The sequence below is a fragment of the Salmo salar genome, chromosome ssa20 (genome assembly GCF_905237065.1).
Source record: "Salmo salar chromosome ssa20, Ssal_v3.1, whole genome shotgun sequence".
Taxonomy (NCBI): Eukaryota; Metazoa; Chordata; class Actinopteri; order Salmoniformes; family Salmonidae; genus Salmo; species Salmo salar.
Genome location: NC_059461.1, coordinates 79,979,426 through 80,007,046, shown reverse-complemented (window position 1 = coordinate 80,007,046; position 27,621 = coordinate 79,979,426). Strand labels below are relative to the sequence as shown.

Genomic DNA, 27,621 nt, shown 5'->3' with positions numbered 1-27,621 from the left:
ACACCCATTTTTCAAGCTAGCATATAATGTCACAAAAACCCAGAGGACAGCTAAATGCAGCACTAACCTTTGATGATCATCAGATAACACACCTAGGACATTATGTTATACAATACATGCATGTTTTGTTCAATCAAGTTCATATTTATATCAAAAAACAGCTTTTTACATTAGCATGTGACGTTCAGAACTAGCATACCCCCCGCAAACTTCCGGGGAATTTATTAACAATTTACTAAATTACTCACGATAAACGTTCACAAAAAGCATAACAATTATTTTAAGAATTATAGATACAGAACTCCTCTATGCACTCGATATGTCCGATTTTAAAATAGCTTTTTGGTGAAAGCACATTTTGCAATATTCTAAGTACATAGCCCAGCCATCACGGGCTAGCTATTTAGACACCCGGCAAGTTTAGCCTTCACCAAAATCAGATTTACTATTACAAAAGTTTGATTACCTTTTGTTGTCTTCGTCAGAATGCACTCCCAGGACTGCTACTTCAATAACAAATGTTGGTTTGGTCCAAAATAATCCATCGTTATATCCGAATAGCGGCGTTTTGTTCGTGCGTTCCAGAAACTATCCGAAATGGTAAATCAGGGTCATGCGCATGGCGCATTACGTGACAAAAAAATTCTAAATATTCCATTACCGTACTTCGAAGCATGTCAACCGCTGTTTAAAATCAATTTTTATGCAATTTATCTTGTAAAAAAGCGATAATATTCCGACCGAGAATCTCCTTTTCGGCAAACAGAGGAAAAAACACAAAGACGGGGGCGGCCAGTGCACGCGCCTAAGCCCACAGTCCCTTGATCGGCCACTTGAGAAAGGCGATAATGTGTTTCAGCCTGGGGCTGGAACGACGACATTCAGTTTTTTCCTTGGCTCCGAGAGCCTATTGGAGCCGTGGGAAGTGTCACGTCACCGCAGAGATCCTTTGTAATTGAATGAGATGTCAAAGAAAGACAATAAATGGTCAGACAGGCCACTTCCTGTAAAGGAATCTCTCAGGTTTTGACCTGCCATTTGAGTTCTGTTATACTCACAGACACCATTCAAACAGTTTTAGAAACTTTGGAGTGTTTTCTATCCAAAGCCAATAATTATATGCATATTCTAGTTACTGGGCAGGAGTAGTAACCAGATTAAATCGGGTATGTTTTTTATCCAGCCGTGAAAATACTGCCCCCTAGCCATAACAGGTTAAGGAGATGTTTATCTATAAAATGGTGTAAAATAGTTGTATGTTTGAGAAATTCGAATTATGACATTTTGTTGTTTTCGAATTTGGTGCTCTGATTTTTCACTGGCTGCACGGTGGGTGGGACGCTAGCCTCAAAAAGTTAACAGATCCACAGATGATGCAATCGCTATTGCACTCCACATTGCCCTTTCCCACCTGGACAAAAGGAACACCTATATGAGAATGCTATTCATTGACTACAGCTCAGCGTTCAACACCATAGTGCCCTCAAAGCTCATCACTAAGCTAAGGTCCATGGGACTAAACACCACCCTCTGCAACTGGATCCTGGACTTCCTGGCGAGCAGCCCCCAGGTGGTAAGGGTAGGTAACAATACATCCGCCATGCTGATCCTTAACACGGGGGCCCCTCAGGGGTGCGTGCTCAGTCCCCTCCTGTACTCCATGTTCACTCATGACTGCACGGCCAGGCATGACTCCAACACCATGATTTAGTTTGCCGATGACACAACAGTGGTAGGCCTGATCACCAACAATGACGAGACAGCCTATAGGGAGGTCAGAAACCTGGCAGTGTGGTGCCATGACAACAACCTCTCCCTCAACATGACCAAAGAGGTGATTGTGGACTACAGGAAATGGAGGACCGAGCACACCCCCATTCTCAACGACGGGGCTGCAGTGGAGCAGGTTAAGAGCTTCAAGTGCCTTGGTGACCATATAGCCAACAAACTAACATGGTCCAAGCACACCAAGAAGCTGTGAAGTGGGCACAACAAAACCTTTTCCCCCTCAGGAGACTAGGTCCTCAAAAGGTTCTATGAGAGCATCATGACTGGTTGCATCACTGCCTGGTATGGCAACTGCTCGGCCTCTGACCTCAAGGCACTACAGAGGGTAGTGTGTACGGCCCAGTACATCACTGAGGCCAAGCTTCCTGCAATCCAAGACCTCTATACCAGGCGGTGTCAGAGGAAGGCCCTAAACATTGTCAAAGACTCCAGCCACCCTAGTCAGACTGTTTTCTCTGCTACCGCACGGTAAGTGGTACCAGAGCACCAAGTCTAAGTCCAAGAGGTTTCTGAACAGCTTCTACCCCCAAGGCATAAGACTACTGAATATCTAATCAAATGGCACCCAGACTACTTGCACTGCCCCCCCCCCCCTCTCTTTTTTACACTGCTGCTACTCTTTTATTATCTATGCATAAGTCACTTTAGTAACTCCACCCACATGTATAAATTACCTCAATTACCTCGACTAGCCGGTGCCCCCGCACATTGACTCTGTACCGCAACCCCTTGTATATACCCTCGCTATTGTTTTTTATTATTTGTTACTTTATTTATTATTTTTTTAGGTATATTTTCTTAAAACTGCATTGTTGGTTAAGGGCTTGTAAGTAAGCATTTCACTGTAAGGCCTACACCTGTTGTATTCAGCGCATGTGACAAATAACATTTGATCAACAGGCAGAGTGAGACTACAGGAGGGACATATTGAGGAGTTATAGTGATGCTGGCAGTGTGTGTGTGTCACTGTTGTCCTGGGCCTTCTCTCAGTGGGGGGCTCCCAGGCAGTCCCTCTAACCTGTGAGGATCTCCTGAGACCACTGAAGCTGCACAACCTCAATGAGTATCTGGGGAAGTGGGTGTGTATTGCTTACAGTTCAAATAGCTCTACGTGGGTAGTCAGGAGGCCAACAACACAGTGCCTGAATCACAGGAGGCTGCTGACTGGAGGACGGCTCATAATAATGCCTGGAACGGAGATTATGGAATTAAACACCTGGAAACCATGCGTTTGATACCATTGCACTTTTTCAGCTCGAGCCATTACAACGAATACGTCCTCCCCAATTAAGCCGTCACCAATCTCCTGTGGCCTGGATAGAGGTCTCGGTGCCGGTCAGTACTCAGAAAAACACTTGACATCATCCAGTTCTATCACATAGGAGGACACTGCTTGTGAACGATGTTTAACTTGACAACAGCTGGACCTCAGTGATCCCTACACCCAGTCCTGACATCCCCCTGACAACGTGCCCAGACTGTCTCCTCACCCTGCAGACACACACTGAGGCTGCCCTACAACGCCCTCCACCTCTTGAGTAGAAAGGGAGCTCACTGCTGCTGAACTGGAAATCTACATTTTATTGTTTTAATTCCAGAGAGAGGGGGGAGGGCGGAGGTTGAAAAACAATATATACAAGAATTGTATAAAACCGTTTTAATTTTTTTTTTTTTTACAGATGCTAGGATAACGAGTAGTTCCCTCCTCGTCACTGATTGGGTAGCTACCTACTACGGTGTTCTGCTGTAACCGAGGGTTACTTAACCCAGAAACCCTGGAAATGGTCACTGACAGAGCAATGCCAGTCTTGATAGGGGAACAAACTCTACCCTGCTAGTGGTTCTGCAGTATGGACTCTAAATGACCTCAAATAAACACAGATTAAGACAAAACATTTTTTAAATGGTCCAAAACTCTATGGTGTTCTAGGTTGCCAGATTGGTGTATTGGATGAGCACATTTACATTTTACAGACAGGACAGGTTGTTTGTAGCGAATGCAGCGTACCTTGCCAGCCATGCGTGCGTAGAGGGAGTTCTGGTCCTCTGCAGAGCTCATCTTCTCCCTGCGGACCATCTCATGAAGACCCACACTGTCATCATCCTGGAAGTATCTCATACGCTCCCCATCCCTGTGGGTCTCAATCTGACCAGGGGAGAGACACCATTATAATTCTGAAAATATCACTCTTTCCCCATCCCCATGTGTAACCAATAGAGAATATACTTCAGAACTGTTTACATAAGCACAGTTCATCTGAGAGGGAGACTGTGTTTGTATTGTTGACGGGGCAAAATCAATTTGTGATACAGCTCTTTACTCCCAGGCAAGTCCAGACACCGTGACCTCATCTCACACAACCTATCATAACACACACTGCTCACCGCCTTCTTTTTCCTACGTCCTCCTCTGGGCTCCTGGGGTTCCGAAGAGGCATTAACCGGCCAGGCGCGACCCGATTGGTCTGTTCTGAAGAGAAGTACTTCCTGGTCCTCCTCTGTTTGACCTGGAGGCTGAACAAACAGAGAGGGAGAGGGTTATGGAGACTAACATAGAACAGAAAAACATATGCAAACACGATTCATCACATAGCAGACATTATGGAAGAAGTGCATTCATATTCTACAGTAAAATAAAGAATCCAGTGTTATTGTAAGGGGAACACGACAGTGGATAAGGCAGTTATTTCATAGCTGGGTGGGCTTAGAGGAACACTGACCTTACACACAGAATAACGGCACACTGATAATGCCCTAACTTACACAAACAAGAAAACAGTAAACATGTTCTCCCCCAAGAATGACGCAGCCCACCCGGGCCAACTATTGACAACAATTGGAGCTCAAACAGGACAGGGATATGCTTGTTCAAAGTTTGTAATTTCAGTTGATTACATTTACATTTTAGTCATTTAGCAGACGCTCCTAACCAGAGCGACTTACAGTAGTGAATGCATACATTTCATACATTTTTACTACCTTGGGCCTATCAGTGTCATTTTGTAAATGCCAGATCTCTATGGCAAGATGCATCATTCACCAAGTTTCGCATGGGTTAGCTAGACTCATATCCCTGAGCATGTGTGCCAAATTTCAGCACTGAGTCAAACAGATCAAGAGATAAACATGTGCCCGTTATAGGGCCACCACGTGGTTGATATGAATGTTCTTTCATATTTTGCATCTTGACAGTGTTTGCAACATCTGTACCAAATTGTGTTCCAATATGAATATCCTTGATGAATGTATATGAATTGGTGCCAGACCACACCCACGTGAATGTTTATTGGTCAATAGTGGCCATGTTGTTTTAGGTACTAGTCTGAAAATATTGCATTAAGACCTTTGTCCATCGATGCCACATATCAAGGTCATTAGGTGCCAGAAGATGTGTTTTCTACAAAAAACTGTTCTTAAAATGGGGGAAAATCCATTATGGCAGACTATGGGTCTCCTGAGGCATATTTTGTTCCTTGTGAGGAGATGGACTTATGTACTGAATTTCATGACTTTAGGTCAAACGGGGTGAGGGGAATAAGTATATAAGGGAAGTGTACAAATATACAAGGGAATAAGCTATAATGACATTGAAAATGCAAACTTTGAAAGGTTACACACCTTTCAAAGTCTGCATTTTCAATGTCATTATAGCGCCACCATCTAGCCAATCAGTGTAATTTTGTAAATGCCAGATCTCTATGGCAAGACGCATCATTCACCCAAGTTGTATCAAAATCGGGCCAGTGCTCTCTGAGACATCGCGTGTGACTAACGTACGGACGGAGACCGATCCACATTCCCCTCCCTGATTTCATCGTGGGGGACAATGAAGAGCGTGGAATAACACCAACTGCCCCACCCTCACTGAGGAGTCTTAAGAGATTATAGCAGATCTCACCAAGAGAGGAACAGTAATACATAAGCCTACATATCCATATACTTATTCTCCTCACTTGCGATAAGAGAAGCAACACAGAAAAACCTAAACTGAGGAGAGGTCAAGGGAAGGGTTCAAAATCAGACAGCTCACTAGAGCAGGGTTGCCTAACTGGCGGGTTCCCTAACTGGCGGACCTCTGACCATACATTCAAATGGAAAAAAGTGGGCCTGGCTGAATCCAGTTGGTGATCCCTGCACTAGAGGGTTTCATTCAAAGCTGATATGACAGAGAGGGGAGCGAGGAAAGAGAGAGGGGGGGAATAGGAGAGGACATTGAAGGCGAGCGAGAAAAGCTAAAGAGAGATAGACAGCTTTGATTGACACCGCTAACAACAGACATGGGCCATAACCTTTCCAAAAAAACCACATAGGCAAGTCAAGCGTTTCAATGAAGAAGAAAGTCGAATCATTGAAAACCACCCATATCCCCTCTGTCATTACAAACCAATAACAGCTCCTACAATAAATTCACAGAGTTGTAAACAAACCACAAATTAGGTGTTGTACTTGAATACTTCACCCAGCAGCTGAATAAACAAGTGGTTGTGTTTATAAATGGTTGTGGGACATTATGACCATGTAGTGAGCACTAGCCAGCCATGAAGGCGTGTGCAGTGCAGCGTTAGGCAGCCAAGACGGCGTGTGCAGTGCAGCGTTAGGCAGCCAAGACGGCGTGTGCAGTGCAGCGTTAGGCAGCCAAGACGGCGTGTGCAGTGCAGCGTTAGGCAGCCAAGACGGCGTGTGCAGTGCAGCGTTAGGCAGCCAAGACGGCGTGTGCAGTGCAGCGTTAGGCAGCCAAGACGGCGTGTGCAGTGCAGCGTTAGGCAGCCAAGACGGCGTGTGCAGTGCAGCGTTAGGCAGCCAAGACGGCGTGTGCAGTGCAGCGTTAGGCAGCCAAGACGGCGTGTGCAGTGCAGCGTTAGGCAGCCAAGACGGCGTGTGCAGTGCAGCGTTAGGCAGCCAAGATGGTTGTTTTGAAGGTTCCTCAGCTTTGAGTGTCTGAGATTCCTCACGCCTGGTGGAAGATGGATTACATTTTTGTCGCTGTATTATTAGTGGAGATATGAGCTCTCTGTTAGGATAAACCCATACCAGGCCAGAAGAGACCACTAGAGTACAGTGGGGCAAAAAAAGTATTTAGTCAGCCACCAATTGTGCAAGTTCTCCCACTTAAAAAGATGAGAGAGGCCTGTAATTGTCATCATATGTACACTTCAACTATGACAGACAAAATGAGAAAAGAAATTCCAGAAAATCACATTGTAGGATTTTTAATGAATTTATTTGCAAATTATGGTGGAAAATAAGTATTTGGTCTCAATACTTTGTTATATACCCTTTGTTGGCAATGACACAGGTCAAACGTTTTCTGTAAGTCTTCACAAGGTTTTCACACACTGTTGCTGGTATTTTGGCCCATTCCTCCATGCAGATCTCCTCTAGAGCAGTGATGTTTTGGGGCTGTCGCTGGGCAACACGGACTTTCAACTCCCTCCAAAGATTTTCTATGGGGTTGAGATCTGGAGACCGGCTAGGCCACTCCAGGACCTTGAAATGCTTCCTACGATGCCACTCCTTCGTTGCCCGGGCGGTGTGTTTGGGATCATTGTCATGCTGAAAGACTCAGCCACGTTTCATCTTCAATGCCCTTGCTGATGGAAGGAGGTTTTCACTCAAAATCTCACGATACATGGCCCCATTCATTCTTTCCTTTACACGGATCAGTCGTCCTGGTCCCTTTGCAGAAAAACAGCCCCAAAGCATGATGTTTCCACCCCCATGCTTCACAGTAGGTATGGTGTTCTTTGGATGCAACTCAGCATTCTTTGTCCTCCAAACACGACGAGTTTAGTTTTTACCAAATAGTTCTATTTTGGTTTCATCTGACCATATGACATTCTCCCAATCCTCTTCTGGATCATCCAAATGCTCTCTAGCAAATTTCAGACGGGCCTGGACATGTACTGGCTTAAGCAGGGGGACACGTCTGGCACTGCAGGATTTGAGTCCCTGGCGGCGTAGTGTGTTACTGATGGTAGGCTTTGTTACTTTGGTCCCAGCTCTCTGCAGGTCATTCACTAGGTCCCCCTGTGTGCTTCTGGGATTTTTGCTCACCGTTCTTGTGATCATTTTGACCCCACGGGGTGAGATCTTGCGTGGAGCCCCAGATCGAGGGAGATTATCAGTGGTCTTGTATGTCTTCCATTTCCTAATAATTGCTCCCACAGTTGATTTCTTCAAACCAAGCTGCTTACCTATTGCAGATTCAGTCTTCCCAGCCTGGTGCAGGTCTACAATTTTGTTTCTGGTGTCCTTTGACAGCTCTTTGGTCTTGGCCATAGTGGAGTTTGGAGTGTGACTGTTTGAGGTTGTGGACAGGTGTTTTTTATACTGATAACAAGTTCAAACAGGTGCCATTAATACAGGTAACGAGTGGAGGACAGAGGAGCCTCTTAAAGAAGAAGTTACAGGTCTGTTAGAGCCAGAAATCTTGCTTGTTTGTAGGTGACCAAATACTTATTTTCCACCATAATTTGCAAATAAATTCATAAAAAATCCTACAATGTCATTTTCTGGATTTTTTTTCTCATTTTGTCTGTCATAGTTGACGTGTACCTATGATGAAAATTACAGGCCTCTCATCTTTTTAAGTGGGAGAACTTGCACAATTGGTGGCTGACTAAATACTTTTTTGCCCCACTGTATATACATCTGATGGGGGTAGATGTGTTGGGAGTGGAGATACTCTAGAATACTAGAGTATATACAGTTGAAGTCAGAAGTTCACATACACTTAAGTTGGAGTCATTAAAACTTATTTTTCAACCACTCCACAAATTTCTTGTTAAACTATAGTTTTGGCAAGTTGGTTAGGACATCTACTTTGTGCATGACACAAGTAACTTTTCCAACAATTGTTTACAGATAGATTATTTCACTTATAATTCACTGTATCACAATTCCAGTGGGTCAGAAGTTGACTGTGCCTTTAAACAGCTTGGAAAAATCTAGAAAATGTCATGGATTTAAAAGCTTCTGATAGGTATGTGCAGGCTAATTGACATCATTTGAGTCAATTGGAGGTGTACCTGTGGATATATTTGAAGGCCTACCTCAAACTCAGTGCCTCTTTGCTTGACATCATGGGAAAAATCAAAAAGAAATCAGCCAAGACCTCAGAAAAATAATTGTAGATGTCCACAAGTCTGGTTCATCCTTGGGAGCAATTTCCAAACGCCTGAGGGTACCACGTTCATCTGTACAAACAATAGTACGCAAGTATAAACATCATGGGACCGCGCAACCGTCATACCGCTCAGGAAGGAGACGCGTTCTGTCTCCTAGAGATTAACGTACTTTGGAGTGAAAAGTGCAAATCAATCCCAGAACAACAGCAAAGTACTATGTGAAGATGCTTGAGGAAACAGGTACAAAAGTATCTATATCCACAGTAAAACGAGTCCTATATCGACATAACCTGAAAGGCCGCTCAGCAAGGAAGAAGCCACTGCTCCAAAACCGCCATAAAATAAACTGACTACGGATTGCAACTGCACATGGGGACAAAGATCGTACTTTTCGGAGAAATGTCCCCTGGTCTGATGAATCAAAATAGAACTGTTTGGCCATAATGACCATCGTTATGTTTGGAGGAAAAAGTGGGAGGCTTGCAAGTCGAAGAACACCATCCCAACCGTGAATCACGGGGGTGGCAGCATCATGTTGTGGGGAAGCTTTGCTGCAGGAGGGACTGGTGCACTTCACAAAATAGATGGCATCATGAGAGGAAGGTCAATTATTTGGATATATTGAAGCAACATCTCAAGACATCAGTCAGGAAGTTAAAGCTTGGTCGCAAATGCGTCTTCCACAACGGACAATGACTCCAAGCATACTTCCAAAGTTGCAGCAAAAAGGCTTAAGGACAACAAAGTCAAGGTATTGGAGTGGCCATCACAAAGCCCTGACCTCAAACCTATAGAAAATGTGTGGGCAGGACTGAAAATGCGTGTGCGAGCAAGGAGCCCTACAAACCTAACTCAGTTCCACCAGCTCTGTCAGGAGAAATGGGCCAAAATTCACCAAACTTATTGTGGGAAGCATGTGGAAGGCTACCCGAAACGTTTGACCCAAGTTAAACAATTTAAAGGCAATGCTACCAAATACAAATTGAGTGTATGTAAACTTCTGACCCACTGGGAAGGTGATGAAATAAATAAAAGCTGAAATAAATCACTCTCTCTACTATTATTCTGACATTTCACATTCTTAAAATAAAGTGGTGATCCTAACTGACCTAAGACAGGGAATTTTTACTAGGACTAAATGTCAGGAATTGTGAAAAACTGAGTTTAAATGTATTTGGCTAAGGTGTATGTAAACTTCAACTGTAAATCTGATGGGGGTAGATGTGTTGGGAGTGGAGATACTGTAGAATACTAGAGAACATAAATCTGAAGGAGTGAGAATATGGGTTATTGTCAAAGACAACACTTACTGCGAACCGGAGAGAAAATAAACTTCTATACAGGCATTCAGACAGTAGGTATTCAGAGAGAAAGGAAGGCAGGCAGACAGGGCTAAAGCAGTCAATCAGCCTGCAGGCTTGTACCTACTGAGCACTCAGTCAGTCAGCTGACAGTGATTTAGTCTGTTCTAATGTGCTAGTGGTCATCTCCACAAGAGTAGCACATATATACAGTAGGCTACTTACTACCTTATCCTCTTGGCTCCCCGAGGGGTAACGCCTGTCCCTCCCTTTACACCTCCACTCACCCTGTCTGATTTCCCAGGTTGCTGTGCGGCACGATTCTCCTTGGCTTTACGGGCTGATTCCAGCTGGGTCTTCAGTTTCTCCATCAGAGCCTAAAGGTGACACACATTTAAAAACTTCACATGTTTCTTGACTGCACCCCACCCACACTAATGATGTCAGATGTTGCATGTGTGGATTTCTCGTACACAGAGTGCTGTTTCTCCATCCATAACACACATAATGACATTTAACAACCTCTCCTGATTGTATTCCACCATTACAAGAGGCTGAACACAACATAGAAGTCTGGTGTCCTTCACCGCGGCTGCCCTTCCCATGAGTCTAAACATTACAGCCTACTGAATAAGAGATGTTCTCACCACCACCACATTCTAACCCTCTGTCTCATGACAGGGATGTGGACAACGTGGAAAAGTAGCAGAGGAAGCCACTGAGTGTGTGTGTACTAGTTTGTGCCTGGCCCATCTCTACCAGGCCCTTGACAGCTAAGAGAAGCTGGCTGTGACTGGACACTATCAGAGCAGACATTGTGATGGGGATACAGATAAGTAGTGGCCACATCCACACTCAGTCCTCTGAAGCCTGTCTCTAGCGACAGATGACCATGGTGTTATTCTGTAGCGTACACAAGGCAATTAACAAACACACATCATCCCAGTGTCTATCAAACCAGGGGAACCTAGTGGTCTGCTATAGAGTAATCAAGAGCCAGTCAAACGGTCGCACAGAGTACTGATGCCAGCCAAACGGTCGCACAGAGTACTGATGCCAGCCAAACGGTCGCACAGAGTACTGAGGCCAGCCAAACTGTCGTACAGAGTACTGATGCCAGCCAAACGGTCGCACAGAGTACTGAGGCCAGCCAAACTGTCGTACAGAGTACTGATGCCAGCCAAACGGTCGCACAGAGTACTGAGGCCAGCCAAACGGTCGCACAGAGTACTGAGGCCAGCCAAACGGTCGCACAGAGTACTGAGGCCAGCCAAACGGTCGCACAGAGTACTGAGGCCAGCCAAACGGTCGCACAGAGTACTGAGGCCAGCCAAACGGTCGCACAGAGTACTGAGGCCAGCCAAACTGTCGCACAGAGTACTGAGGCCAGCCAAACTGTCGCACAGAGTACTGAGGCCAGCCAAACTGTCGCACAGAGTACTGAGGCCAGCCAAACTGTCGCACAGAGTACTGAGGCCAGCCAAACTGTCGCACAGAGTACTGAGGCCAGCCAAACTGTCGCACAGAGTACTGAGGCCAGCCAAACTGTCGCACAGAGTACTGAGGCCAGTCAAACTGTCGCACATAGTACTGAGGCCAGTCAAACTGTCGCACATAGTACTGAGGCCAGTCAAACTGTCGCACATAGTACTGAGGCCAGTCAAACTGTCGCACATAGTACTGAGGCCAGTCAAACTGTCGCACATAGTACTGAGGCCAGTCAAACTGTCGCACAGAGTACTGAGGCCAGTCAAACTGTCGCACAGAGTACTGAGGCCAGCCAAACTGTCGCACAGAGTACTGAGGCCAGCCAAACTGTCGTACAGAGTACTGAGGCCAGCCAAACTGTCGTACAGAGTACTGAGGCCAGCCAAACTGTCGTACAGAGTACTGAGGCCAGTCAAACTGTCGTACAGAGTACTGAGGCCAGTCAAACTGTCGTATATAGTACTGAGGCCAGTCAAACTGTCGTATATAGTACTGATGCCAGTCAAACTGTCGTATATAGTACTGAGGCCAGTCAAACTGTCGTATATAGTACTGAGGCCAGTCAAACTGTCGTATATAGTACTGAGGCCAGTCAAACTGTCGTATATAGTACTGAGGCCAGTCAAACTGTCGTATATAGTACTGAGGCCAGTAAAACCTTATCGATTGACATAGAGATGGATGGGGGTTGAGTGGACAGAGTGACTGCTATAGAATTAATCGTTTGCTTTGATCAAGGAGAGCGAGAGAGCCGAGGGACCTGATATGCTAGGGGAAGGGCCTATGGGCAGGGGTGTCTGGAACGCGTTTAGAATGGGTAATTATCTGTGTATTTTTTGTGTGTGACAAGGTAGGATGAGGAGATGCAACACAGCGATCATGTGGATGACCTCACCGTGTTACCCATAATCTCTGCCTTCACCAGCCTGGCCCCCAGTTTGTTCATCTCTTCATCTGTGAGGATCGGTACCTCTTCCTCCTCTTCACTCAAACTGTCACTACTGCTGTCAGATGTGAAGACACAGGGGAGAAGTTAAATGAAGCAAAGACAACAAGGGGTACACATAGTAAACATCAGAGACCTGTGTGTGTTAGAGAGATGTCCAAGAGGTTCTACTAAATGTAGTCTTGGCAGCATGGGAAAAGACACACCGATCCATCAGGACATTATAGCTGTCCCAGCACTCAACCGCGTACAAATCAACAGCTTGTTCTGCTCTCTTCTCCCCTGATGGCTCGCTCACTCTCTCCCTCTCCACCCGTTGCTCTCTTTCCAGTCTATTTCCCTGCTCTCTTTCACCCTCCATCCATCCCTTTCTAACCACCTCTCCCTCCCCCCTCGCTCTCTTTCTGCCATGTTCTTTCTGATGGCCATCTTGTCTCAGAAACAGTCTTCTTCTGTCTCGTTTCCTCCAGACTGTTTCTCTCTCACAGATTACCTTCCCTTCTAAAATGGCACCTTAATTTCACGCTGCAAAGGTTTAAAGGGCTTCTGGGTGCTGGTTTAACTTAATGACTTAGCTAATGATAGAGAGAGAAGGGGGAGCATTAGAGCAAAAAGCACGGAGAGAAAGAGTAAGGTGATGGAAAGAAAGAGTAAGAGGAATGGGGAGAGAGGGGGTGAGGGCGAGAAAAAGAACAAGAGAGTAAATATGAAGGAGAGAACATTGGTTAATTCAGTGAATTCTATGGTGAGTGAAGTGATAACTGCTGAATGGGTAAACAGTCACTGTGCAGACTGTCTGATGAATGGAGGGAATGATTGCGTGTAAACAAAACAAAAAAAAAGAAGGTCAAGTGGAGGAGAGAATCGTGCGAGGTCATTTTAAAGTTAGGATGAAGCGATGGGAAGGTTTTCTCCATCAGTAGACAGGAACACGGTCAAGGACAGTGTGTGTGTAGAAACATACTATCTTAGTCTTACAGAGAATAAATGACTTCAGGTTCAGACAATCTTTTGGGGATTGAAAGAATGCTTCTACATGTTCAGTCTAGCCGATAACTAAAGATCTCTAGTACTGCTCCAACATATTAACCTGCCCTTGTCACCCAGCATGCATATTAACCTGCCCTTGTCACCCAACATGCATATTAACCTGCCCTTGTCACCCAACATGCATATTAACCTGCCCTTGTCACCCAGCATGCATATTAACCTGCCCTTGTCACCCAGCATGCATATTAACCTGCCCTTGTCACCCAACATGCATATTAACCTGCCCTTGTCACCCAACATGCATATTAACCTGCCCTTGTCACCCAGCATGCATATTAACCTGCCCTTGTCACCCAACATGCATATTAACCTGCCCTTGTCACCAACATGCATGTCTGTGAATCCTGTTGGAACTCTTGCTTACATATCCAAGCATGTTAGATGAGTGATTAGTATAGGGGAGAGAGGAAGACAACATTAATTGCTGAACAGTGCTATGGCGACTGTGTATTTGACCTCTGACCTGGATGATGTCACTGCAGGCCTGTTGCTGCTATGACCCTGGTCAGGAGTGGACATGGTTTTCCCAGACTCCCTCTCTTTATCCTGCTCTGATTTTCCTGAAGCAGATCTCTGTCTGGAGCTGCTGTTGCTCCAGGCCGGACCGCTGCTCTTCCGATCTGACTCCTCATCAGACCTAGGTTTCAGGAAACCCATGGAAGCTCGGGCCGGAGCAGAGGATGACACTCCTAGAAAAGAAACGTATCAGTAGAGTGTGTGTGTATATATATATGAGTGTGGAACGAGGTACTACACTCAACTCACCATCATCATCAGCAGGCTTGAGGAAGCGACTTTTCAGAGCTAAGAGGGAGAGGGGAGGCCGAATCTGGCCAAGCCCAGAGCCAAGGCTCTCATCCCCACCCCTCTCTCTGGGTCTGTCCCGCTCTCTGCCTCCAGCCCTCTCTCTATCCCTGTCACTAGGTCTACCTCCATCCCTCTCTCTGCCTCCAGCCCTCTCTCTATCCCGGTCACTAGGTCTACCGCCATCCCTCTCTCTGTTTGCGTCTCCATCTCTGTTCCTATCCCGATCTCTGTCTCGGTGACGATCTCTTTCCCTCTCTCTTTCTCCACCCCTCTCTTTCTCTCCAGGTAAGTCCCTACCCTTCTCTGGTCTCCTCCACTTCTCTCTATCCATCCCCACTTCTCCTTTCCTCCACATATTATCTTCCTGTCCTCTCCTCCATCTTTCTCGGTCTCTCCCCTCTTCCTCTCCTCTCCCTCTTCCTTCCCCCTCTCCTCTCTTGTAGCCATACACAGCAATCTCAGCCTCATCCATCCTCTTCTGAAACTTCTCCATGGACTGCATGTGAGAAACACAAACATAAAACATACACACAGGTGAGCGGTGTGATATGATGTTCCCATGGTGCATTTCAATGTACCTAAGTTGCAGTTTATTATGAGTTTTCTAACTTTTGACAGACGGAGTGCCGACACTGAATAGAAGGAATTAATCAGGGAGCGAGTCTGACAGTAGGAAGGGCGTCGGTAGTAGGAAGGGCGTCGGTAGTAGGAAGGGCGTCGGTAGTAGGAAGGGCGTCGGTAGTAGGAAGGGCGTCGGGAGTAGGAAGGGCGTCGGTAGTAGGAAGGGCGTCGGTAGTAGGAAGGGCGTCGGTAGTAGGAAGGCCGTCGGTAGTAGGAAGGGCGTCGGTAGTAGGAAGGGCGTCGGTAGTAGGAAGGGCGTCGGTAGTAGGAAGGCCGTCGGTAGTAGGAAGGGCGTCGGTAGTAGGAAGGGCGTCGGTAGTAGGAAGGGCGTCGGTAGTAGGAAGGGCGTCGGTAGTAGGAAGGGCGTCGGTAGTAGGAAGGGCGTCGGTAGTAGGAAGGGCGTCGGTAGTAGGAAGGGCGTCGGTAGTAGGAAGGGCGTCGGTAGTAGGGTATGGAAGGATGCACGTTGTAGAATTGGTGTACATGTAAGAATGTTTACATAGTGATCTGTTTATACGGGTGTTTTTGTATGGATTACGTCTGCCTGCCTGCATGTGCACTCTCACCCCATATCGCTCTGCCACTATGACCTCCAGACTGCGTTGCTCTCGCTCCGCCTGCTCTCTCATCCTCTGGTAAGACTTCCTGAGCCAACCTAGTCCTCCATCATCTACAGTTGCAGCTACAGACAGAGGGGGACGAGGGAGAGATGGTGAGGAGAGACAGGGTAAGGCAGTAAGAAGGGAGGGAAGGAGGAGATGGCAAAGGAGAGAGTGAGCGAGAGGTGGACAAAGACCAGAGATAGGAGGGGAATAACTAGAGTTAACATTTTACCTGTGGGAAATCAGTGTTTTTTCAGTGAGAACAGAACATTATATTCAACTTCCCAAGAGAACAGCTAGGCTTCACCCTCTTCTCCAGAACACAGCACAGAGAATGGGAACATTTCACATCTGCCTTCCCCAGAGAAGTCATCCCCTTCTCTCCCTCAATATTTCTCAATCTCTTTTCTCTCACACCGTGTGTGTGCACGTGTGTCAAAAGCCCAAGTTAAAAGTGAGGTTTAACCCCCCCACACACACACACACACACACACCTCTTCATTACCCTCTTAGTCAAACCAGGGATGAGGAAAACAACATTCCTTTCTGACACACAGCTTAGAGAGAGAAAAGAGTGTGTGTACTGTCAATGTCTGTATTTAGGAGTTTGGTTTGCATACATAAGTAACAGTGTGCATCACTGTATGAGTGTTTTAAATCTGCTTATTCTGCCACTCTGTTAAAGTGTAGCTTACTCAGGAGATGGCAGAGTGCACCCTCCTGAGTGGAGATGACAGAGTGCACCCTCCTGAGTGGAGATGACACAGTCAGCTTAACAGAACCAAGCACCTCTCTCTGTACCTCTTCGTTTTTAAAATGTTCTTCTCTCATGTCTCTCAATACTCCCTGCCTCCAGCAAACCCTTTCTGCTTGCCTCCACCCTCAGCCTGCCTCCACCCTCAGTCTGCCTCCACTCCGCCCAGACAGGGGGGGGGGATTCCTAGCCCAGACAGGGGGGGGGATTCCTACCCCAGACAGGGGAGGGAGGGGGGGATTCCTACCCCAGACAGGGGGAGGGGGATTCCTACCCCAGACAGGGGAAGGGGAGGGGGATTCCTACCCCAGACAGGGGGAGGGGAGGGGGATTCCTACCCCAGACAGGGGGAGGGGAGGGGGATTCCTACCCCAGACAGGGGGAGGGGAGGGGGTTGACCAAAGACTGGGCTGATATAGAGAGTTGTGTACATGGGTTTGATGATTATACTTCAGGTACAAGTATGAGAGTAGAAAAGGTTGATAAGAGTATGAAGTTGTATAAGGGGTTTCATTTACCTTTTATAAGCACATTACTGGCCTTCTCTTCTGGGGGCAGGCCACTCCCCCCATCCTTCCAGAACGGGTTCAACTCCAGCTTGTGCAGACCAGCCTATGGCACCCCACACACACACAGTAATTGTCAAGCCCCTTGTTCCTGCTCAGTTTGGCACTTTTGGTTGCCCAGGTAACCAACAGATGAGGTGAGGCAATGGACTTCAATCAACCTTCATTTAAATATAGTGAGTACACACCTGCTCGATGACCCGAGCCTTTTGTTTCTCTTCCTCTTTCAGCCTTTCTTTCTCAGCCCTCTTCTCTGCTGTTGACGTTGTTCTCATTGTCAAGAAGTCGAAGGTCATCCACTCATCTCTCTAGCAGATGATGGCGACAGGGATAGAGAGAGAGGAACGGACAACACACATGAATCATGTTATGAAACCGGACAATAATTGCCTGACAATAACAGCAAACCAATCAATAAAGAAATCAATATAGAACATCAAATCATTATGTACATGTAGGTTAATGTAAACGGTACATGGGTTCATAACCCTCAACACAAAAACAACCATCAACGCTAAAACAACGGTCAAGCCATATTATAGGATCCTAAAAGTATCTCCCCCAAAAAAGCAACCTGGGAAATCTCTCACTGAGCAGGCCGTTATACACACACACACACAGGCAGACAAAAACACACACAGTGGGGGTAAATCTAATGAGGTTAGGTGTGCGACTGTGTGTGACAGCATTAGTAAAACGCTCCGGACCACCCCGCCTTACTCATCAACACCACCTTGTTAGAAAAGCCTGGTTATTAATTGTTGCTGACACAGACTGTGCATCGATCAGACCTCATTCAGAGTGGGGCTCTATTGATCCCTTCTCCAAGAAACACACACAATAAGCATTTCACTGCACCTTTTATACAAATACACAGATATATACACACAAACTTTCTAGACCATAGAGCTCAATAAAGCCACACCACTATAAAAACCAAGAGCAGCCTCCAGCTCAAACCCCCTCTTGACTACTTGCCAAGCTACTTGTTCTCTTCGGGCATCAATGAAAGATTAGGAGGCTTGATCGTGCCGTGGGGGAGGCGTGATCGTGCCGTGGGGGAGGCGTGATCGTGCCGTGGGGGAGGCGTGATCGTGCCGTGGGGGAGGCGTGATCGTGCCGTGGGGGAGGCGTGATCGTGCCGTGGGGGAGGTTTGATCGTGCCGTGGGGGAGGTTTGATCGTGCCGTGGGGGAGGCATCATGAAATCAGAAGATTATCAGGTGTTTTGTAGTCCAATATTCAACCCAGTGTCCAAAAACTGTGTCTCTGTTGAAGTTCATGGGTCTTCCAGCAGGACAACAACCCCAAAACACACATCAAAAAGCACCCAGGAATGGTTAAAGGGATAATGCGGGATTCTGACAATGATGCCCTTTATTTAGTTCCCCAGTCAGATGAACTCCTGGATACCATTTATATGTCTCTGTGTCCACTATGAAGGAAGTTAGGAGGTAGTTTTGCGAGCAAATGCTAGTGTTAGCACAATGACAAGTCTATGAGTAACTGTTTACAAATGTAAGCAAGGCTTGAAATTATTATGTTTTAATTAAATATTATATCAGTCAATTAGCAGTCCACTAATTATTTTTTATTTATGTTCTGACCCATTGATCATCTGCTCAATCATTTTTTTTTACCCACGGCTGAATCTATTCAGTTGATGATCTCTGTCTTAGGGTTTACCGGTGCTGTGGAGGGGGATGGACGGGGGTGTTACCTGGTTGTTCTCGGGTGGGGTAGGGCTGTTGTCTGTGGGCTTGGCCTCAGACTTGGCAGGAATCTTCCAGGCTTTACCCGAGGCCTCTGTCTGGGGCTGGGCCTCAACCCACTCATCTCCTGTCCCCTGGAGAGCCAGAAAAGAGGGCAAAAATAAATACAGTGCTTACAGCAAGTATTCATACACCGACTTATTCCACATTTCACTGTTAGAGCACGAATTCAAAATGGATTAAATCGTTCTCTCTCTCTTCCCCCACCCATCTACACACAATATAATGTATTTTTTTTATTGAACCTTTATTTAACTGGGAAAGTCAGTTAAGAATTTGTTCTTAATTACAATGACGGCCTACCAAAAGGCATAAGGCCTCCTGCGGGGACGGGGATTAAAAATAAATGCAATATGAATATAGGACAAAAACACTCATCACAACGAGACAACACTACATAAAGCGAGACCTAAGACAACATAGCAAGGCAGCAACATGACAACACAGCATGGTGACAACACAACATGGTAGCAACAACATGGTAGCAGCACAAAACATGGTACAAACATTATTGGGCACAGATAACAGCACAAGGGGCAAGAATCGACATCGAGAGCATCCTGATTGGTTGTATCACTGCCTGGTACGACAATTGCTCGGCCTCTAACCCCAAGGCACTACAGAGGGTAGTGCGTACGGCCCAGTACATCACTGGTGAAAAGCTGCCTGCCATCCAGGACCTCTACACCAGGCGGTGTCAGAAGGCCATAAAAATTGTCAAAGACCCCAGCCACCCTAGTCATAGACTGTTCTCTCTGCTACCGCACAGCAAGCGGTACCAAGTCTAGGACAAAACGGCTTCTCAACAGTTTTTATCCCCAAGCCATACGACTCCTGAACAGGTAATCAAATGGCTACCCGGAGTATTTGCATTGTGTGCCCCCCCCAACCCCTCTTTTACGCTGCTGCTACTCTGTTGATCATATATGCATAGTCACTTTAACTATACATTCATGTACATACTCCCTCAAATTGGGCTGACCAACCAGTGCCCCCGCACATTGGCTAACCGGGCTATCTGCATTGTGTCCCGCCACCCGCCAACCCCTCTTTTACGCTACTGCTACTCTCTGTTCACCATATATGCATAGTCACTTTAACCTTATCTACATGTACATACTACCTCAATCAGCCTGACTAACCGGTGTCTGTATGTAGCCTCGCTACTTTTATAGCCTCGATACTGTATATAACCCGTCTATCCATTTCACCTAATACCTTTTTTGCACTATTGGTTAGAGCCTGTAAGTAAGCATTTCACTGATAGGTTGTACTCAGCACACGTGACAAATAAACTTGGATTCGATTTTTTGAAGGTAGAGACAACAATACATCACACAAAGCAGCCACAACTGTCAATGAGTGTCCATGATTGAGTCTTTGAATGAAAAGATGGAGATAAAACTGTCCAGTTTGAGTGTTTGTTGCAGCTCGTTCCAGTCGCTAGCTGCAGTGAAATGAAAAGGGGAGCGACCCAGAGATGTGTGCGCTTTGGGGACCTTTAACAGAATGTGACTGGCAGAACAGGTGTTGTATATGTGGAGAATGTGGGCTGCAGTAGATATCTCAGATAGGGTTGGAGTGAGGCCTGAGGCCTAAGAGGGTTTTATAAACAAGCATCAACAGTGGGTCTTGCAACGGGTATACAGAGATGACCAGTTTACAGAGGAGTGCAGTGAGGTGTCCTTTTAAGGAGCAATTGTGGCAAAGCTGATGGCCGAATGGTAAAAAACATCTAGCCGCTCTAGAGCACCATTACCTGCCGATCTATAAATGATGTCTCTGTAATTTAGCATGGGTAGGATGGTCATCTGAATCAGGGTAGGTTTGGCAGCTGGGGTGAAAGAGGAGCGATTACGATAGAGGAAACCAAGTCTATATTTAACTTTAGCCTGCAGCTTTGATATGTGCTGAGAGAAAGACAGTGTACCGTCTAGCCATACTCCCAAGTACTTGTATGAGGTGACTACCTCAAGCTCTAAACCCTCAGAGGTAGTAATCACACCTCTGGGGAGAAGGGCATTCTTCTTACCAAACCACATGACCTTTGTTTTGGAGGTGTTCAGAACAAGGTTAGAGAAAGCTTGTTGGACACTAAGAAAGCTTTCTTGTAGAGCATTTAACACAAAATCTGGGGAGGGGCCAGCTGAGTATAAGACTGTATCATCTGTATATAAATGGATGAGAGAGCTTCCTACTGTCTGAGCTATGTTGTTGATGTAAATTGAGAAGAGCGTGGGGCCTAGATTCAAGCCTTACAAAAACATGTTTACCAATGTATTGAAAATTAAATAAAGAAAAAATATAATTTACATAAGTATTCACACCCTAGAATCAATACTTTGTAGAAGCACCTTAGGCAGCCTCCCGAGTGATTTGAGTCCAGGCTCCGTCTCAGCCGGGCTGCAAACTAGGAGACGCATGGGGTGGCGCACAATTGTCCGGGTTAGGAGAGGGTTTGGGCGGCAGGGATGTTCTTGTCCTGTCACACTCTAGCAACTCCTGTGGAGGCCGGGCGCAAAGCACGCTGACATAATCGCCAGGTGTACAGTGTTTCCTCCGATACATTGGTGCGGCTGGCTTCCGGGTTAAGTGGGCATTGTGTCAAGAAGCAGTGCGGCTTGGTTGGGTTGTGTTTCAGAGGAGGCACGACTCTAGACCTTCGCCTCTCCCGAGTCCGTAAGGGAGTTGCAGTGATGGGACAATTGGATACCACGAAATTAAATAATAATAATAATAATAAAAAAAAGAAGCACCTTTGGCAGTGATTACAGCTGTGAGTCTTTCTGGGTAAGTGTAAGAGTTTAACACACCAGGATTGTACAATATTTGCCCATTATTCTTCTCAAAATTCTTCAAGCTCTGTCAAATTGTTTGTTAATCATTTTCAGATCTTGTCATTGAATTTCAAGTAGATTTGAGTCAAAACCAACTTGGCCAATCAGGAACATTAACTGTCTTCTTGGTAAGCCATCCAGTATAGGTTTGGCATTGTGTTTTAGGTTATTGTCCTGCTGAAAAGGGAATTCATCTCCCAGTATGTGGTGGTAAGCAGACAACCAGGTTTTCCTCTATAATTTTGCCTGTGCTTAGTGCCATTCAGTTTAAATTTATCCTGAAAACTTCCAGTCCTTAACAAGTACAAGCATACCCATAACATGATGCAGCCACCACTACGCTTTAAATTATGGAGAGTGGTACTCAGTAAAGTGCGGTATTGGATTTGCTTCAAATATAACTTTGCATTCAGGACAAAAAGTGAATTGTTTTGGAATAGTTGTATTCTGCACAGGCTTCCTTTGCACTCTGTCAATTAGGTTAGTATTGAGGAGTAACTACAATATTGTTGATCCATCCTCAGTTTTATCTTATTACAGCCATTAAACTCTAACTATTTTAAAGTTTCCTTCCTCTACGGCAACTGAGTTAGGAAAGACGCCTGTATCTTTGTAGTGACTGAGTGTATCGATACACCATCCAAAGTATAATTAATAACTTCACCATGTTCAAAGGGATTTTCAATGTCTGCTTTTGTTTTGTTTTACCCATTTACCACCAATAGGTGCCCTTCTTTGCAAGGCATTGGAAACCTCCCTGGTCTTTGTGTTTGAAATTCACTGCTTGAATGAGGGACCTTATAGATCATTTTATATGTGAGGTATAGAAACGAGGTAGTCATTAAACAAAAATCACATTAAACACTATTATTGCACACAAAGTGAATCCATGCAAATTATTAAGCAAATGTTTACTCCTGAACTTATTTCGACTTGCCATATGAAAAGGGCTGAATATTTATTGACTTGAGACATTCCAGCTTTCAAATTTTGTATTAATTTGTAAACATTTCTAAAACATTATTCCACTTTGACATTACGGGGTATTGTGTACAGGCCAGTGATACAAAGTATTATTTTTTTAATCGCTATTCAATGAATTTTAAATTCAGGCTGTAACAAAATGTGGAAAGTCAAAGGGTGTGAATACTTGCTAAAGGCACTGTGTATGTTCAGGACAGAGGACAGGAAGCCCAAGAGAGGGAATCAGAATGTAAGGGAATGTGAGATGTGAGAGGAAAAGAGAGGTGAAAGGAAAGGAGGGAAAGCAATACAAAGCTATACCAGTCCAATGATGCTTACCTCCGAGCTGGACCCATCTCCTCCTTCAGCTCTCTTCTTCTTCTTCCCCTTCTTACTCTTCTTACTCTTCTTGGCCTTTTTCTCTTTCTTCTTCTTGCCTGAAACCTCCTTAAGGTGACAGAAATGAGTGGGCCTGATTAAAATATGCAAAACGAAGTGATCATTATGAAGACGTGATAGATAGGATAAAGGGTTTGGAAACATCAATATGCTGAAGCTAGAGCTACAAAAAAGATGGTATAAAAAACAGCTCAGCTCTGGGTCTACTGTTACTGGATGACAACCAAATATTGACTTTGGGGACAACCATACTACTAGGCCATGCAGAGGATAGGAAGGTCACACAAGCTACCTCCTTAAACGGTCATGGGGTTACCAACGCAACGACCTGCTGACCTGTTCTAGCTGCTGCAGTCGGAGGTCAACTTCAGGGAGCATCCAGGTGTCCTCTCCTCTCTGTCTCTTCAGCTCCTTCCTCTTCTCCTCCTTCTCATACTGCTGCTTCGCCTGGGGGAGGGAGGGAGGGGGAGATTAAGTGAGAGGGAGGAAGAAGGGAGAGGAAGTGAGAAAGAGAGAAATAAATGGAGTGAGTTCAGGTGTGTCACCATTTCAAACACCTCACACTGTGTTTATATAGTCAACACAGCTGCTCAGGAGATAACATGGACCCCACTACTCTGTGTTGACGTTTTTGTGTGCATGACATGCATATGTATGGTGTTAAGTGATTGTATGTGTGTTCTGGAGGAGGAATTTAACCATGTTAAACTGAATCCGGAGTGGTTGCGTCACAGCCCTTATCTCCCAGCAGCAGTGTTTGCCCTGCCATTCCCTGCAGACGCCATTACCTGACTGATGACACCTCATATTTACACACACACACAATATAGTGCGCCTCGATCAATCACACCACTGTAAACACTAACAATCTGCTTCCATTGATGCAAGCGTCCATCCGCCTTGTCATTTCCTTCCTGTCCTCAGAGAGCACAGCGTCATTTGCTCTGTATTTCTCCCTAATAATCTTAACACCTTACACCATAAAAAAAACGAAGGAGCTGATCGTGGACTTCAGGAAAAAGCAGAGGGAGCACGCCCCTATCCACATTGCTGGGACCGCAGCAGAGAAGGTGGAAAGCTTGATGTTCCTCGGCGTACACATCACTGACGATCTGAAATGGTCCACCCACACAGACAAACCAAATTGTACTTGTCACATGCGCTGAACAGTGAAATGCTTGCTTTCAAGCCCTTATCCAACAATGCAGTTTTTAGAAAAATAAGAAATAAAAGTAACAAAGACAGTGTGGTGAAGAAGGTGCAACAGCACCTCTTCAACCTCAGGAGGCTGAAGAAATTTGGCTTGGCTCTAAGACCCTCACAAACCTTCACGCACAATTGAGAGCATCCTGTCGGGCTGTATCACAGCCTGGTACGGCAACTGCACCGCCCGCAACCACAGGGCTCTCCAGTGGCTGGTGCGGTCTGCCCAACGCATCACCGGGGGCACACTGCCTGCCCTCCAGGACACCTATAGCACCCGATGTCACAGGAAGGCCAAAAAGCTCATCAAGGACATCAACCACCCGAGCTACCATGCAGAAGATGAGGTCAGTACAGGTGCATCAAAGCAGGGACCGAGAGACCGAAAAACAGCTTCTATCTCAAGGCCATCAGACTGTTAAATAGCCATCCCTAGCCGACTACCACCCAGTTACCCAACCCTGCTGCCTTATATACATAGACTTGGAATCACTGGCCACTTTAATAATGTAACACTAGACACTTTAATAAAGTTTACATACTGCTTTACTCATCTCATATGTATATACTGTATTCTATTCTACTATATTTTAGTCAATGTCACTCCGACATTGCTCGTCCTAATATTTATATATTTCTTAATTCCATTATTTTACTTTTAGATGTCTGTAGTGTTGTGAATTGTTAGATTACTGCACTGTTGGAGCTAAGAACAAGCATTTCACTACACCAGCAATAACATTGGCTAAAAATGTGTATGTGTGACCAATAACATTTGATTTGATCATCTGAGGCAAGGTGGGTAGACAGAGGCAGAAAGAGGCAGGCACCAGCTTTGTTATGTACAACCTCGCCACCTAGTGTTTGCCATATTCACATAACACCTGACTGACTACCAGAGAGAGAATAACAGCATAGTACTGTAGCAAAGCCACCATGGGTGGATAAAGGGACATGTAAACAAGTTCATGTACTTGGGAAGGAATTGACAAGTAATGCAAGTAATGTTAGCTAGTTTCTACAAATACTAGCAAGGACCATGTGACTTCCTCTCACTGTTTTGATGTTTGCTAGCGAACTGGCTAGCTACACATATATGCTGTACTAGCTAGTATGTAATAGCAGTATTCAAACGACTTATTATCACTGTATGATATTAAACATACGTATATGTACCAATTGCAAATCTTGTAGAAAATGCATCATAAAACTAGCTAGCTAATTCGTATGGCAGACGTTCAGGCTAGCTATTTGTTAGCATTCAGCTAGTTGTTGCAGCCATACACTTGGCTTTTGTACTGACGTTATATCAACGTATCTTACATTGCGCATGTAGACTAGTATCTACTTATAAAGCACACATATTTACCTTCTGAATAACCTCCTCCCTGGCTTTACGTTTGTATTCTTTTCGGTCTTCGATGCTGTTAACACTTTCAAAACTGCCTCCGTACGTCGCCATGACACTGCCGTTGAATGTGCTTCCACATCAACTGTCGCAAAAATATTTACGACCCCTGAAAATACATTGTTTCTGGTTAATGTAGTCCACTGGAGTGGATCGTACATACAAATAAAACATTTTTTTTTAATACAGTTGTATTTTGTGAATGTGTGAACAAACAGATATAAAAACCCACCTGGATTACGTGGAACATTATTGTACAGGTAGTAGGGCAGTGCACTCATCCCATAACCGCAAGGTTCAATCCCCACTCTTTTAGGCCTTCATTTAATGTTTTCTCTGTTCTCAATCTCACTGTGTCTGCAGAACACTACTTGAGAGAAGGGATATAGTGTAGCTCTCATATAATTAAAATCAAATTCTCGTTCTGGGGTAGCTCCAGTGTGTTATGCTGGGTAGGCTAAAGGAAAAGGGATTGTACAGTATAGGCCAGCCTATGACAAGGCCAAGATGTTTACCATAATAAGGAATGCAAAATGGCCTATAATGAATAGGGATGTATTGCAATGATGTTGCCTTGATGTTACTATCCATTTGATCAATACACTGTGGGCAGGCAGACATCTAACCCCCTTTAATTTTCTGAAAATGTCAAGTGCCTATCTGCAGCCAGACAACAGCAGCAGCACAACAATCCATAGCCAGATAAAACACCAGGTACGGTAGACTCCAGCCCCCTCCTCCTTTTAACTACATAACTGTTTTTTCAGTCCCAGTGGACTCAGACAGTCGCAGAGGTAATTTACCGGGAGCCATTTCTCAATTATCACGGGGCTGCTTTGAGATACTGTCACTGCCACAAACAAGAGCCCATTACCCCGACATCCATTCAGCTATTTAACCCGTCTGTTGGACCTTATCTCATTATGATTGGTGTGTGTGAGTGTGTTCGGTGCGTGTGTCCATTTCAGGTGCGGTCTACAGAGAGCCAGACTCCCTGACAGCACAAATGTGGTCCTGAATACTGATACTCAGGCTGCTCAGGGACCATGCAGTAGCAGATATGGAGGGGAGTGATAGGGGAATGAGAGGGAGAGGGAAGTAAGGAGCAAGATAGAGGAGGATGGGAGAGGGAAGAAAACTGATAGAGAGGCAGTGTAGTGACCACGACAATCCCAGTTTACAGCAGAAAGGGGAGGGACGGAGAGGAGAGATGGAGACAGCGAGCAAGAGAGAGACGGAGACAGAGAGGAGAGAGAGGAGCATACAGTTTTCGATGATCTGGACATTTGGGGCCCCTCTCTCTGTGATTGTCTGGTACCGCCCTCATTGAGATGAATTAGTCTGGCATGGGAAGCAATGGCGGCAGCAGCAGACCAACACACTGCACTAAAAATACCAGACCTTACAGTGACTCAGCTTGGCAATGAAGGGTACTTAAGGAATAGTTTACCCCAAAACGAACATTTCCATAACACCAAAGTCTTCAGTCTAACGGAGGTATGAAAACTTTGTAAAGTGAACTATTCAGATGTTACAAAGACACAAATACACTATACCCCTTCAAATGATTGGATTCGGCTATTTCAGCAACAACCGTTGCTGTCAGGTGTGTAAAATCGAGCACACAGCCATGCAATCTCCAAAGACAAACATTGGTAATAAAATGGCCTTACTGAAGAGCTCAGTGACTTTCAACGTGGCACCGTCATAGGATACCACCTTTCCAACAAGTCAGTTCGTCAAATTTCTGCCCTGTTGGAGCTGTCAACTGTAACAGCTGATATTGTGAAGTGGGAACTCCTAGGAGCAGCAACAGCTCAGTCGCGAACTGCTAGGCCTCGCAAGCTCACAGAACAGGACCGCCGAGTGCTGAAGCATGTAGTGCGTAAAAATCGCCTGTCCTCTGTTGCAACACTCACTACCGAGTTCCAAACTGCCTCTGGAATCAACCTCAGGACAAGAACTGTTCGTCAAGGGCTTCATAAAATGG

The 27,621-nt window shown here is 45.5% G+C and overlaps 1 protein-coding gene across 2 annotated transcripts in view; it reads right to left on the bottom strand.

Annotated features, from left to right (window-relative positions):
• cwf19l2 (CWF19 like cell cycle control factor 2) overlaps nucleotides 1-25,727 on the bottom strand; it is a 44,149-nt gene extending 18,422 nt beyond the window's left edge. The window contains exons 1-13 of one of the 2 annotated variants that reach the window (XM_045703991.1): nucleotides 25,593-25,727; nucleotides 23,357-23,467; nucleotides 22,961-23,068; nucleotides 18,770-18,895; nucleotides 17,239-17,358; nucleotides 17,003-17,096; nucleotides 15,695-15,810; nucleotides 14,466-15,003; nucleotides 14,164-14,389; nucleotides 12,600-12,708; nucleotides 10,504-10,593; nucleotides 4,174-4,302; nucleotides 3,797-3,934 (exon numbers count right to left, since the gene is read on the bottom strand). In XM_045703991.1, the coding sequence (XP_045559947.1) occupies nucleotides 3,797-3,934; nucleotides 4,174-4,302; nucleotides 10,504-10,593; nucleotides 12,600-12,708; nucleotides 14,164-14,389; nucleotides 14,466-15,003; nucleotides 15,695-15,810; nucleotides 17,003-17,096; nucleotides 17,239-17,358; nucleotides 18,770-18,895; nucleotides 22,961-23,068; nucleotides 23,357-23,467; nucleotides 25,593-25,685 (1,998 nt within the window). In that variant the 5' untranslated portion in view covers nucleotides 25,686-25,727. The remainder of the gene's footprint in view (nucleotides 1-3,796; nucleotides 3,935-4,173; nucleotides 4,303-10,503; nucleotides 10,594-12,599; nucleotides 12,709-14,163; nucleotides 14,390-14,465; nucleotides 15,004-15,694; nucleotides 15,811-17,002; nucleotides 17,097-17,238; nucleotides 17,359-18,769; nucleotides 18,896-22,960; nucleotides 23,069-23,356; nucleotides 23,468-25,592) is intronic. The other variant, XM_045703992.1, reaches the window with a different exon arrangement.
• Between the last annotated feature and the right edge of the window lie 1,894 nt (nucleotides 25,728-27,621).